Here is a 13,209-nt window from a genome sequence, read left to right as displayed (position 1 = left end):
CTACACACACATTGTTTGCCTACCTCTTATATCTGTTCTCTAAGTCTTGTTCACGTTGCAAGTTCATCAAAACCAGAAAATTTCCCCTGTACTATCTTGAGGTTTTTGGCAATCCCACAGTATTTTCAAAAGATAGTTCTACCTTGTGCCTTTTGATGGATATATATCTTATATACAGATATGATCAGTGTAAAGATTGACCCAGAAAGCTGGGGTTTTGGTGTTTTACATTTTTTTGTGTATAAACCTTGCATTCTGGCACTTAATGACTTTGCCAAACTGTTCACTTGGAAATCTCTAATGAATACTTTGTCTCAGACTGTTTTTACAGATTCTTCCTTTCGAAATTTTTTATCAATTATTCACATGCAAGATGTATCCAAAATGGTTAAGTAAAATACAGGATAGGATGTCAAAAAGAAAGTATTTACTCCAGAAAGAACACAAAGTTTACACAATATAAAACATCTCAAAATATTCTCATATCAAAGTGGGAGGATTAGAGGATTTTCTGGCTTAGTTTTCAAAACTGTTGCTTACTGATCAAGAAAGGTGTTTTAACATGTATCAAAATCTAAAAAATTTAAGTGATTTAAGCTTATTGATAGAGTACTGAGGAAAAAAATAATATCCTGTGTTTTAAAAATTGGTTTTAATAAAGTTGTTTCTATATTAAGGAAGGTATTTACTGATCTTTAATAATTGTCTGGTAGCAATTATTTACACTCTTGACAACTATGTCTTCAATCTACAAATAAAACATGCTTTAGCTATACATAAAAGTCTAACTAGCAAACATTTTAATTGATTCTACCCCCTACATGGATACTATTCCATTTACTTAACCTTTTTCCAGGGCTATAAAATTATCTCAGAAAGCTAATTACTTGAATCTGGCCAGAGCAAACCACCTACTCACATCAAACTGCCCTCACTGCTCTTGCAGCCCTGTTGCAACACTGCAGTTCTTTTTGCCTGATGGAATTATCTCCTTTTACTGGCAGTTTAAGTCAAATGCCTGGGCCCTTTTTTATTGGAGACTGAGAATGCTGCCTAAGTCAAAGATCTGATTTTTTTTATCCAGTTTATGTCTATAAAAATAACTTGAATATTCCCACTTCTTAAATTTTTTGTAGAATTTATCAAAATACCATCAAACTAAAATGTTTTTCTTGAACCCAAATTAGTTATTACATGAAAGAGTGACAAAATATGTCTTAAAAGGCACCCTCATTTTATAGGCAGCTTGACAGCAGCAAATCAATTGCTGCATAATTTTTTCTATACATACACCACACCATCATACTGCTGCTCCAGCTTTTTATGTTATCTTAGGACACAATGCAATGTGGCATTTATTTGTATTTATTATGAGTTTTGAATGGCTCACTAGACTGATCTGTGCACCAGAACTCACAATGACCTATGTCTTTTTCAAAATATTTTTGAAACGTTGCAAGGAAAAGTTTTCTTTCCATTAAAACACTACAAGACATTCACACACATCAAAGATTTGAATATTGGTGACTGATTTAATCTGATTATCATGATAGTCAACCATTAAATAGAAACCATCATCAGATATCAAATCATAAATTTTATATCAAAGTGGTGAAATAAAGTCTTGTAAAAGTGAAATATTTATCTTCTATAGAGCATGGTGGACCTAGGACAGAGGCTATAAACCTCTGAAATTAACTCTTTTGAGAGGTCTGCACTGAATTCCAGGATGCTGTGAGCAGTCACGATGCTCACACTGCCTAGAGATAAGTCAAGCATGCATGGACTCATTTATTCTACAATTTTTCTCCAGCAAAGGAAAGCAGCAGCAATAAGGCTAATAAAATGACATTAAATCTGTCAGTCTGGCTGACACATTGCAAAGACCTTGACATCATCCTGCTTACCAAAAACAGTCAGTAGTTTAGGTAAAGCTGTGTACCAAGTAATATTTTCCCTTTTTTAGACCAGCCAGGCAATGAATAGTCTGTTGTAATAAGTGATTTAAGGGGAAAGAATGCTGGAAGAAAATGTTTCCGAAAAATCCGGGGAGTGGCAATTGGAAAGAGAATAAAAAAATCTGAAAGTCATAACAAAAAAGGGAGCAATGTCACAGGCATTAAAACTAATTTGGAGTTAAATACATTTGCTCATTGTTTTGCTTAGTAAAACTTAAAAAAACAACTCGGAAAAAAAAAGCAAGCGAGAACATTGCATTGCACAAGACTTCACACTCTCATTCTATGCACTTTACATGGTTCAAGAAGCTGTGCCAGGCACTGTGCAAACTCTATAATGTCCTATCTTTCCTTGCCTTAAGTACAGATTAAACAAAAAGACATGAAGCTGAGAGCCCACATCAGTCTTTCCTTCATGTGTCTTTCTCAAGAGTTTGAAAATCTTTCTTGTTTGCAATACACACTTTCTGTTTAAAATAATTGCTTGACTCTCATTAGCAGCACTAATAATGCCATACCAAAAAGAAGTCAAGTTTGGCAGCCTGATAAGAAAGGGAAGGAAAAGGAAATATTTGAGTCATTCTGTTCCAGCTCAGTCAGCTCTCATTGCACCATCTCTATGGACGGTCTTGAAACCCTGCCCACATTTGTAATAATAAAGCATTTAAAGCTATTTTTGGTTTGTTTTGTTTTGTTTTTCATCAAATCTAAATGGAACAAATGATAAAGACAATTTGTTTCCCTTCTATTGTATATATATACACACAATATATATTGCATATGTATATGTAAGTATGTAGGCACAAACATACACATAAATATTTAAAATACTAACTTCTTTTTATATATCAACTTCTCCAAAAAGACAAGTAACTATAAATATTTAGATTGTGTGATGTAGATTTTAAATGTCACCTTTATAAATGAAACCTTTTTATAAGTGGAGTCTTATTCTATAAAGCTGTAAACACTTTGGCTTGCTGGAAAGAGACTCAGCAAATGTCCAAGTCCAGGAAGAATCAGAAGCCTGGGGATTATTCATGTATACAAAGTTATGCATAAGTTCACATTTACAAGATGAGATCTAGAGTGTACAAAGTATTTAATTACAAAATAATATATGAAGAATAATTCTGTAAACAAACTACAATAAACTTTGAAAGTCTCAGAAATCTGAATCGAAAAAGAAATAATTGAAAAAGCACAATTTTGAGAGATGAATCAAGATGGATGAAAATTTAGTTTGTTTTTCAATTGTTCAGAATAGAAGTGGAGACTCAAAACAATCTAGCATTTTCGTTTTCCCCATTATGCACAGTAAAATTTTCCTATAAAAGGCCATTCTGTAATTTAAAAAATAAAATATTATGCAATTTTACACAACACACTATTTCCCTTCTTTTGTTATTTTCTGAATAGTTTTGTCTGCTATTTTTTCATGTAATAATAGCAATACCAATTTCTTCTATTATATTATGTTGATCTCTTTCTACAGTTTTCTTCCATTTTTATGCCAAGCTCTCTTCTTTACTGGCTGTACTTCCTATTCTTCTTTTTTTTTTGCTAGACTTTCAACCTTTTAATTTAAACCTAGTTTACTTACAAGCCAAACCATAAGCACATGTGAGCAGCCTAACATTTAATATCTAAATAACCAAGTTTTCTGCTGGCTAATGACATGCCCATGTTGTGTCTCAATGAGCACTGACCTCACCTGGGAGAGAACTCAATAAGGGTTACTCAGGAAATGGAGGAGGTTGGAATATTTATTAAGCATATTTTTCTCTTTGGCATGTTTTTACCAAAATTTTAGGTGGGACACTCCTCTCCTTTTGTCTCAGACCCTTCTGATGATGCAAGGGATAGGCATCTCCCTCTTATTTTTCCACCAGCTACCTTTGGGAATTAAGAGAGAAGGAGTATATTTACTCAAGTTCAAGCATCTATTTCTTACTCTTTCCAGTGAGTAATCCCATGTTTGTCTCTGCTACACTAAAACTTCTTATTCAGTGTCCCTCATGCCCCTAAATTCCCCAAAGTAATGATGAAAACTCATTTAACTTGTCATTTTTTTAATTATGATGTTGTTTGCAAAAACTGAGTAACAGCAAAGGCACTGAAGCTTCCTGTCAACAGTCAGGAAGTCAGAAAAATGTTTAAAACTGTGATTTTGAACTGGGAATGTAGACAACAATACCAAGCACTTCACTGAGCTGTATAATCTCTACAGCTTTCTAAAGTATTTCAGTAGAAAAATGAAAAAATCCTGTGCTTATGACAGTCCAAACTTCCAAAGCTTTGGGAATTGAAGACAATCTTTTGAAACAGCTGTAAAGGAAATACCCCACACAGTCCAGATGAGCTATGAAAAGATGTTGGTAGTAAATGGCAAATTTTCCTAGTTGGTGAAGGTCACCAGTAGGGAGTTCCACAGAGAGCTGTGCTGAGTTCTGCATAGTTCAATTTATTCATAATTGGAAGGATGATGAACAACAGAAAAAGTTTTGGTTATGATACTCATCTATTTTAATGAAGTCTGACTAGGAAGAACAGCAGAAGAACTTGTCAACAGTTCATGAATGGCTACCTAAATGCAGACCTAATGCATATATAAACACCAAGTAACATATATGGAGAAATCTAAACTTTACAAATAAAAGTGCAGGCCTGGAACAGATCATTACTACTTACACACAAGATCTTAAGCTACCCTTGATTAGGCCCTAAAAAAAACCAAACCAAAACAAAAACCCACAAAAAACCAAACCAAAACAAAACAAAAAAACAAAACAAAAAACCAACCAAACAAAAAAACCCACAATAAATTAACCAGTTCAAGAGAAAGAAATACCTTGTTGGGGATTATTAGAAAAGGAACAGAAAACAAAAAGAGAGACCACCCTAATGCTGCTCTATAAATCCCCAGTTAACCCACATGCCAGACCTGTCCATGCAAATACTCGGGAAAGTTATAATTTCCTCACCTCAAAACACAGCAGAGTGAGGAAGCAGCAGTCCAGATGAGAGGTTAAGAACACCAACCTTTCACTGTGAAGGCTCCAATTTTAAAAAGAAATGAATGGAGAAGCTTAGGATCAAAGATCGTAAAATCATGGCTGGTACTGAGATGATAGAGAGGGATCAAGTATTCCCTGTCTCTTCCAACAGAAGAAATAGGGGACACTAAGTGAAGGGAGCAATGTGCAGGCTTCAAACAGAAGAGGGTAATTTACCCTATGTAGTTTGTGTAGTACTCCTTGTCACTAAAAGTTATGAGTGCAAGTTAAGAGCTAAGTTAGTTGGAAAAGAAGAGGTTAAACAATTGGTGGAGGAGTGATCCATCAAGATTTGCATATAATATGGAAATACCTTTAGCTCACAAAATCCCTATCTGAAAGTTATTATAGGGATAAACAACTATATGTTGATCTGTATTGTCTACTTGTTTATAAGATACACTTTCAGTCACCCTCAAAGAACAGATATTGGGTCAAATGGATCTTTGATTTTATTCATTATGGATATCTTTCTGTAAATAGGCACATATTTAGCATTTTAACACTCAAATATTAAGTATTTACTGGTGAAAAGTACATTATAGTAAAAAAACATGAAAACCAGAAATTATATTTATTAACTAACATATGACAATGTATTTCTCTGATGACAGTTTGCTGAATATACAGTAAGATACTTGCAAGAAATGTTGGGTATGATTTTCTTCCATATGTTTCCCATTCTCCAACAAGGAATTTGATGAGGGCTAACATACTGCCAAAATGACAAGATTATTTTCTCACTAGTGGATCCCACGACATGAAGACTCATTTGGGCCTTCTGCTGCAGCCCTCACTCAGCAACTTTGCCTAATGTCTCCCAGTAAATGTCAAACACTATCAGTGCTGTGCCCTTCTGCGCCCTGCTAACGACCAAGCACATTCTGCAAGCTCTGCAAATGTCTCCTTAACACACTCATGCCTTGGTCCTGGCTTATGACATCAGCAATATAATGAGACTGCCTGAGACTGGCTTTAACAGGGTTCACATCCTACATACCCTACACTGCTGCTTTGCTGGGGAGTATTGGTGCCTTTTGCAGTATCCACTTGATTTGCTGGGACTCAGAGAATGGGGCTTAGCAACTTACATACTTCAAAAGTTGTTTTTTTGTTATTGTTTATGATTCCTTAGTCTGCTTTTTACAAGTAGTTTCTTTGTCTTGAAAATTCTAGGAAAACATTCTCTTCTGAAAATACTTCAACCCTAAATATTCACATCTACATATTGATGTTTAAACTTTTTAATTGTCAACAGAACAGCAGTTAACATACTCATGCTGGAGAAGGCACAAATAAATAATTAAGCTGCCCAAACCAGTCGCATCTTAATTCAGCTGTTCAACCAGTATCTCAGCCTATCTGAACCATTTGTTGAGAGCAAGCAGATATGGGACAGGTGCAGGGGGGACCTGGGTCCTTTTGGGGAAGGTAGCCAAAATTATTATCTCAAATGAAGGTGTCCCCTTTTGTGTGAGCTGAATCTGCTCCAGGCACTACAAACTATACTGGATAAGTTGCTACTCATTAGAAGGGAAGTTCAGAAACAAAATATGGCTGTAGACTCTTATGTATAGAGACCTAAATGTAGGTGTTTTAATCTAAAAATGAATTCTGCACTTGTTCATGAAGTTTCTATGAAGGAAGACCTAAGATCATTTCAATAAAAGTTATCTTGTACTTTCCCCCCTGTTCTGTCATACAAGCAAATCATCACTAGCAAATGATACCTATTGCAGTTTGTTGCCCAGCCAAGAGTCTGTCAATATCTGTGTCATTACTCAGTTATTTTCAAAGCCTTCAAATAAATCTTCAGTATCGGTTGTTCTTTTTTCAACACTAAGTATGTACAAATCTCTTTGTCTTCAATAAAATCTTACACCAGTGTCATATCTCTTGACTAACTCCTATATGCAAATTGGTGTTCAGCAGTGAAGGGATCAAGCTTACTCACTCCAGATTTGAGACTGCAATCCTTTGTCCTTCACAGTGCTGAGGTGTGTTTATTTACTGTCTTAATTTTACTAAAAGTGTTTCAAAGATCTGACTGAAAGCAAGGATCCTGTATTTTTTATGAAAATGGGATGGTTGGTTGCTGACTGATAATGCATAGTTTCAATCAGCAGATCTGCAAACAGCATGCAGTAAGATTTCTACTATGATAACCCAGAGACTCCTGCACTGACACACTCCATACATATCAACCATTTCATTTCCCTTAGTGTCTCTATTAAGAGGCATAACGTTATTCACAAATCAACACTGAAATGGGAAATGTCATTACATTTCCATTACTTCTACCTCTTTAGTAATTCATGTATTCTCCAAACAGATGTGTGATTTGTGTAATTCAGTGTTGGGGGGTTTTTAAATTGTATTAAAACAAATACTCTCGAGAAGCATCAATAATCCTTTTCACTGGCATTATGAAGGTAGATTAGATTCCAAAAAGAATTCTCATGGAGATACAGAAAAAATATATTTCTTACTCAGATACCTAGAAAGTCACCATAGAACTAAAAAGTTAATTCTTTCCCTTTGACATTTACTCTACAAATCAGAAATTAAAAGATAGACAAATAAATAAATAAACAGTTGTACACTCAAACTATCCAATGTTTAGAATATGATGGAATCATGCAACAAAAGCAGTAACAAACCACACAGACTGTTGCCTTCAATTTCATTTCAGTGACTACCTTCAAAAGCTACTCACCTGGAATAATTGCAACTTAAAAAGTCCTATTAAGTTTTGATCGCTTAAAATTATCCTTATGTATTGAAAAGCTGTTTTATTCCTAACAGACATATAAAACAGCCAAAGTAATAATTACCCATAGATAATACCGAGGAACTTATTTCAAAATAAAATTTTCTCCTCTATAATTTGCATGGCATTCTTAGTGCAAATCAAGTCCACTTTCTTTAGTGACAACTATTTTCGTCAATTTTTACCTTTTCTGCTAATAACAGAATAGTAGTTTCTTTTCTTGTTCAGTCTATTAGACCCAAATATAGTGAATGCAACCATGCTTGTACAGCTCCAAATGCAGTGGATACAATTCTGCTTGTACAGCTAGCAAAAATTAAGAGAGCAATGAGGTGTTGCCAAGAAAAATTGTGAACAAATTTCAGTATTTGCCTGAGTATGTGTAACTAGTCCTGTAGATGGGTTTGGATTCAGGTCATGTTTAGGCAAGATACAAATAGTAACATATTTCATAAATATTCAAAGGGCTCCTGTCAGAATTGCCAACACCATATACTAAAAATTGTTGTAGAACACAGAAATCCCCCATGTGAGACAGAATACAATTATGGGAACAAGAGACAGCAATAGTACCATACCCAGGATTTTACATTCTCAACTGTTTAAAAGGTCTAATATAAACATGTTTCAGCTATTTCTGCAAATACATGAGCACTCTATATTTAGAGATGAAAGGAAATTTCCACAATCGTACTTATGGCATGAAGTGGTTTTTCAAACCACTTTGGAGGTGGGTCTCCATTCTTAAGGGAAGTCAGCACAGGACCTACTGGCTGGGATGCTGGCCACAGTCCTACAAGGAGTGCAGGTAACAATCTCATCTTGGGTGAAACCACACGCTCATGCAAGGCTCCGTGGGCTCTTTGAAGGCTGGCAGAATCCACTCTGAGGAAGCAATCTAAACCATGGAACCCAGTCTCTAGCAGGGAAGGGGAAGTGCCAGAAAGTGGAGGAAGCAGGAGAGAGTGAGAGAATGTACAGCCAGAAGTAGCACTGGCAAGGTCAGCAACTAGTAATGTTATGAACAGTTTTCAAAAGAGAGCCTGATATTAGGAGTAGACATTTTTTACATGTGGGGAAAAACATTTGGCTGTACCATTGGTCTGGGCCCCATGCTGTTTTAATCCATGTAACAAATTATATGTGAAGTAGAGCAAAGTCAAGTCAGCTTCCAAAGTGGGGCATTTTTCAGAACCAGTACTCAGAAAAACACTTAAAAATGAGGAAAAACTTATGGTGACTTATTTTTGCAAAATTGCTCTGCACAGTCAATCTATGTCGTAAGGAAGAAATAAAACAGATGAGAGTGTGGAATTTATCAATGCCAGTAAAAATGGACTTAACGCATCAGCATCACTTTGCAGGATTTCTTAAGTTTGTGCTTTAAAGGGGAAAGCATTTAATTGAAATTAATTCATCATTTTTAATTATCTGGCTATCAGCACCACTACTAAAGAAAATACATTTAATATACAGGCTCTACATGAAAGACAAACTGTGAAAGTCAAACCAGAAATGAAAAATGAAACAGCCTTTTACTTTCATGCTTACAAAAGTAGCTATTCTTGAGTGTAAAAAGCCCTTTGTGGGTTATGGGCTACCTCTGTGAAGCAAAACATCACTGTGTAGAGCTGCAGTTCAACATAGCAAGCAGGTAAGTTTAAAAAAAATTAGTGGTAAATTGTTTGGTAATTCAATTAATACCTCCAACATGTAGTAATTATTCTGAGAATACATCCTACAGCTAAATGTAGGCAAATCATATACTACAGGTAAGGTATTTATGTATAATTGGTACCAAACTACTGATTACAAAATAAATTGCACCATTGCTCTTTGTCCCAGGGACTCATATTGCCTATCTTCTGATCCATCTCCTTCCCATTTAACCAGCAGAAGGAGTATCTGAGTACTTACAGATGTAATACCACCTATTTTATTTATAACAGTTCCCTAGTCAGTTGTCAAGAAAGGTTAATGCCCATTACTAGATGACAAGTAAGGCCACCATTAAGTTTTGAAGAATACTAGTCATCCACATCTGCATATTTTGAGAATTATCATTCTTTGTGAAGCTCAAAACATGTTTTTGACTTCTGAATTACTTCTGCAGCTTGCATTGTAACGGAATGATAATTCAGATTTGGAATACTAGACAATTTGATATATTATTGAATGCATTGTTCACACATTCTCCTCTGACTCACTTGAAGATTATAAACACCCACCATAAGGCAAGCTCCACCCTGGCGAGTTTTAATCTAAAGTTTCTGCTGTTGCAGACCATTCTACCTTTAACATGAAACCAAGCCATTAAGACTTGACTCCACAATCTGATATTTTTTCACATTTAAGATGATTCACAAACTAGCTTTACACGATTTCCTGTAATCTCAAGGCAAAAGGTGTTCTGTAAATGTACTTTGTTTCAAATGTAAGAAACATTAACCACCCACTTCCTGTACTGTTCCCTGAAAGGTTTACAAGTACTGCAGGACTAATTCCATTTTGCCAAAAGCCTGTGCTTCTTGCCAAAGAGGGACTCGGTTAATGGTAAATGACTCTACTCTTCACATTAAATAATACTTGGAAGCTGAAACACAGAAAGGCTTTATAGATCTCTTTTGAAAATATCTGACAAAGTCACAAGTTAATTTATTGCAGGAGGCCCTGCAGAAAATTCCCAGGGCCAAGCTCTGCTCAGCTTCCATGGCTGTGTGTGCGTAAGGAAAGGGCAGGGCTGGTGCCAAGAGATTTCTGAGCCCAAGTAACATATAAGCAGGTCAGTAGAACAAATCTGTTCCTCTTAGTAAGCCACGAAACAAAATAGCGTGTGATCTTCATTTGGAACTTTGCCTTTATTATAGGAAAATATGGCTGAAAAGGTAACTATTTCAGTAAAAATCAATGTGAACTAAATATCAATCATCAATACTGAATTTTATTACCAATACAATCCCACCAAAACAGCGACAAGACCCAACACAGAGACAGCCAGACACTTCAACTGACAGGTTTGTATCTGAATTTAAAAACTGAACATTAAATAATGTTCACAAATCTCTGCAGGAACTTGAATCGGGTTAGTTTTCAGTAAGCCCAGGGTCTGGGTCTCGGTTTGTTGGAACATCCCCACTATGCCTCAGAATTGTGCAGAAAGTGCCACCTATATCCATGTCGATGCCCCTGCCGCCTGACTATGCTCTTAAGCAGGATAGTAAGGAAGCAGCGAAATCTTTCTAGGGACGACGAAGCTGGGACCCAACGCCGGCAGGCTAACCAGAACATCCAGCTGCAGCAGCCGCCGCCAGACCGGGGGCACCGCTCAGACCCGCCCGACCCCGCGCCGCCAGATGCGGACAGGGGCGCGCCGGGGCCGGGGGTGCCGTGCCGTGCCGTGCAGTGCCAGCCCAGCCCAGCCCAGCCCGGTACTGCGGAGCCCCGGGGCAGCACGGGGGCGCCCGGGCCCCTCGGGCACAGCCGCTGCCGCGGGTCCAGCCCCCTCCTCCGACTGCAGACAAAGGGCTGAGGCTCCGCCGCCACCCACCCCAGTGCCTTTCCCTCAGGTATCCATCCACTCCTCCGCCCCTCTCCCTCCCCGCGGGTCGCCGCGGCTGCCCCCGCCGGGTACTCACAGGATGGTGGTCTGGGGGGACACGGCGGGGACGCTCTCCAGCATAAGATGCATGCAGCGCACCGTGGTGCGGAAGCAGAGGCAGCGGCTGGGGCACCACACGCTCCCGCGCTGCGGCGGGGGCTGCGCGGCCGCGGAGGGGAACAGCCCCGCGCTGCGGAGCAGCAGCAGCACCAGGAGGCAGAGCCCGGGGGCGGCCGCCACTTCGCGCCGGGCCATGCTGCGGGGCAGGAGGGCGAGGAGGAGGAGGAGGAGAGGGGCTCCGGCAGGACCGCGTCGCTCCCGCTCCGCTCCCGGCCGCGGCTGCCGCTGTGGTCGGCGGAGGGGCGATCCCGGCCCGGCGCGGGTGGGAGGAGGGGACGGCGCTGGGCCCGCCCCGGGCTGGGGCCGCCCCGCCGAGGGGGCTCCGCACCTCCCTGCGCACGCCCCGCGCCCGCAGCGTCGCCCGTCCCGCAGCCGCCGGGATGCTGCCCCCTGGTCCTCGCCGCCTCCCGGGGAAGGGGAGAGGGTGAAGGCAACCCCTGAGAGGGACGGGAGCTTGCACCTCAAGAGAGAGAGAAAGAAGGCGAAACTGGAGGAAGTGAGGGGAATGGAGAGAGGGAAAGAAAGGGAAGGGAGGAGAAAGGAGACCAGAAAGCAAACAGAAAAGTCGAGGGGAAAATAGATCAAGGAAAGGGAAATCCTTATGGGAAGAAGCAAGGCCAACAAGCCTACTTCCATTTCTGCCCTGCTCTGTAAGAACCACGTACACAACCCTTGGACTGTCCCCTCTGAGTGCTGCAACTTTGACTGCTGAACTACGACAATCACATGCCCTGAATTATATTATTTTGGTGGGCTTGGGTAGGTGGGTAAGGAGGTATAAGAGGACCACTAGAATGTCACTTAGAAGAATAATGGCTACAGCCACGGGTCACATGACCTAAACACTTTCTCAAAAAAAAAACTTTCACTAGAACAAAAAACTATTGCCTTTGAGATTTCTAACATCTAAGTAGATTGATACCCTTTCTCCAACCTTCTCCACACTTTGACTATCCCAGGTGAGCACTGGCATGTTATTTCTGTGATGACAATAACAGTGATCATAACTAACCTGTTAGGTCTAACAGTAACATATTCTCTTATAGATGGTATGTGTCAGCAATCCCAGTTCCAGCCAGAAATAAGCCATGACACTTCTCCAGGATTGCCTGAATTTCTTTTTCTTCAAGGAACATTGTAGAGGCCATTCTTGTCTAAAATTTAACTATAGTAATTCAAGAGACATCTGGATGCAATCCTGTGCAATGTGCTCTAGGATGACCCTGCTTGAGCAGAGAGGTCAGACCAGATGAACCACTGTGATCCCTTCCCACCTGCCCCATTTTGTGATTCTGAATCTCACTTGCTTTTGGCCCATGAATTGTGAATGACTCCTGGAAACTTATTTTTTTCTTTTTTGACATCAAGTGAAACACCTCATGTAGAAAATCAGAGCCTAGAAGTGTGCTACAAGTTCTGGAAATCACTGATGGGCCAAGAATCAAAATATGCTCGTTATCTTTGACTTTGTTTTTCATTAGTCACTATGTCTCCTTCTCTAAAGTGAGACATGACTGCTTATATCTTAAAAAAAGGAGTTAGCTAGTGGAAATATAGAAATGGTTTTCATGTTCTAAGGAGTCCTGGACCCTTTAAAACATCCTTCAGCATCCCAGTGAGCTGGAGGCTGGCCCACTGGGAGCCTGGGGGCTCAGTCTGTGTCTGGAGATTAGGGGAGACCTACTGACATGCTATCAGTGTGTTTAT

General features: G+C 39.2%; 1 protein-coding gene across 2 annotated transcripts in view; it reads right to left on the bottom strand.

Annotated features, from left to right (window-relative positions):
• PXDN (peroxidasin) overlaps positions 1-11,748 on the bottom strand; it is a 94,713-nt gene extending 82,965 nt beyond the window's left edge. For both annotated transcript variants that reach the window (XM_071548412.1, XM_071548413.1), the window contains exon 1: positions 11,420-11,748. In XM_071548412.1, the coding sequence (XP_071404513.1) occupies positions 11,420-11,637 (218 nt within the window). In that variant the 5' untranslated portion in view covers positions 11,638-11,748. The remainder of the gene's footprint in view (positions 1-11,419) is intronic.
• Positions 11,749-13,209: the final 1,461 nt, after the last annotated feature.

Source organism: Pithys albifrons, chromosome 2 (genome assembly GCF_047495875.1).
Source record: "Pithys albifrons albifrons isolate INPA30051 chromosome 2, PitAlb_v1, whole genome shotgun sequence".
Classification (NCBI taxonomy): Eukaryota; Metazoa; Chordata; class Aves; order Passeriformes; family Thamnophilidae; genus Pithys; species Pithys albifrons.
This window is presented reverse-complemented; position numbering and strand designations above follow the sequence as displayed.